The sequence below is a fragment of the Chiloscyllium plagiosum genome, unplaced genomic scaffold (assembly GCF_004010195.1).
Source record: "Chiloscyllium plagiosum isolate BGI_BamShark_2017 unplaced genomic scaffold, ASM401019v2 scaf_52362, whole genome shotgun sequence".
Lineage (NCBI taxonomy): Eukaryota > Metazoa > Chordata > Chondrichthyes > Orectolobiformes > Hemiscylliidae > Chiloscyllium > Chiloscyllium plagiosum.
The window spans coordinates 2,856-3,768 of NW_025192744.1; the positions used below are offsets into that span (position 1 = coordinate 2,856).

The following is a 913-nucleotide window of genomic DNA, read 5'->3' on the forward strand; positions in this document are numbered from 1 at the left end:
TTTCGGTGAGAACAGGTGAATCCGCTGAGCACTGGGGGATACGGTGAGCACAGGGGGATTCGATGAGCACTGGGGGGAATCGGTGAGAACGGGGGATTCGGTGAGCATTGTGGGAGTCGGTGAGCACAGGGGCATTCGGTGAGCACTAGGAGATTCAGTGAGCACGGGGGTATTCGGTGAGGACAGGGGGATTCGGTGAGAACTGAGGGATTCGGTGAGCGCTGGGGGATTCGATGAGAACAGGGGGATTCGGTGAGCACAAGGGGATTCGGTGAGCGCAGGGGGTTTCGGTGAGAACAGGTGAATCCGCTGAGCACTGGGGGATTCGGTGAGCACAGGGGGATTCGGTGAGCACTGGGGAATTTCGTGAGCACAGGGGGAGTCGGTGAGCACTGGGGTATTTGGTGAGCACAAGGGGATTCGGTGAGCACAGGTGGATTCGGTGAGCATTGGGGGATTCGGTGAGCACTGGGCGATTCGTTGAGCATTGGGGATTCGGTGAGAACAGGTGGACTCGGTGAGAACAGGTGGACTCGGTCAGCGCTGGGGGATTTGGTGAGAATGGGGGATTGGGTGAGCACTGGGGGATTCAGTGAGCATTGGGGGATTCAGTGAGCACTGTGGGATTCGGAAAGCACTGGGGTTTTCGGTGAGCACTGGGCGATTTGGTGAGCACAAGGGGATTCGGTGAGCACTGGGGGATTCGGAGAGCACGGGGTATTTAGTGAGCACTGGGGAATTTGGTGAGCACAAGGGGATTCGGTGAGCACAGGGGGATTCGGTGAGTACTGGGGTATTCGGTGAGCACAGGGGGATTCGGTGAGAACAGGGGAATTTGGTGAGCACTGGGGGATTGGGTGAGCACAAGGGGATTCGGTGAGCACAGGTGGATTCGGTGAGCACGGGGTATTTA

The 913-nt window shown here is 57.9% G+C and overlaps 1 protein-coding gene across 1 annotated transcript in view; it reads right to left on the minus strand.

Annotated features, from left to right (window-relative positions):
* Positions 1-450, minus strand: part of LOC122545737 (extensin-2-like) — a 3,250-nt gene extending 2,800 nt beyond the window's left edge. The window contains exon 1 of the mRNA XM_043684668.1: positions 43-450. Within this exon, the coding sequence (XP_043540603.1) occupies positions 43-450 (408 nt within the window). The remainder of the gene's footprint in view (positions 1-42) is intronic.
* Positions 451-913: the final 463 nt, after the last annotated feature.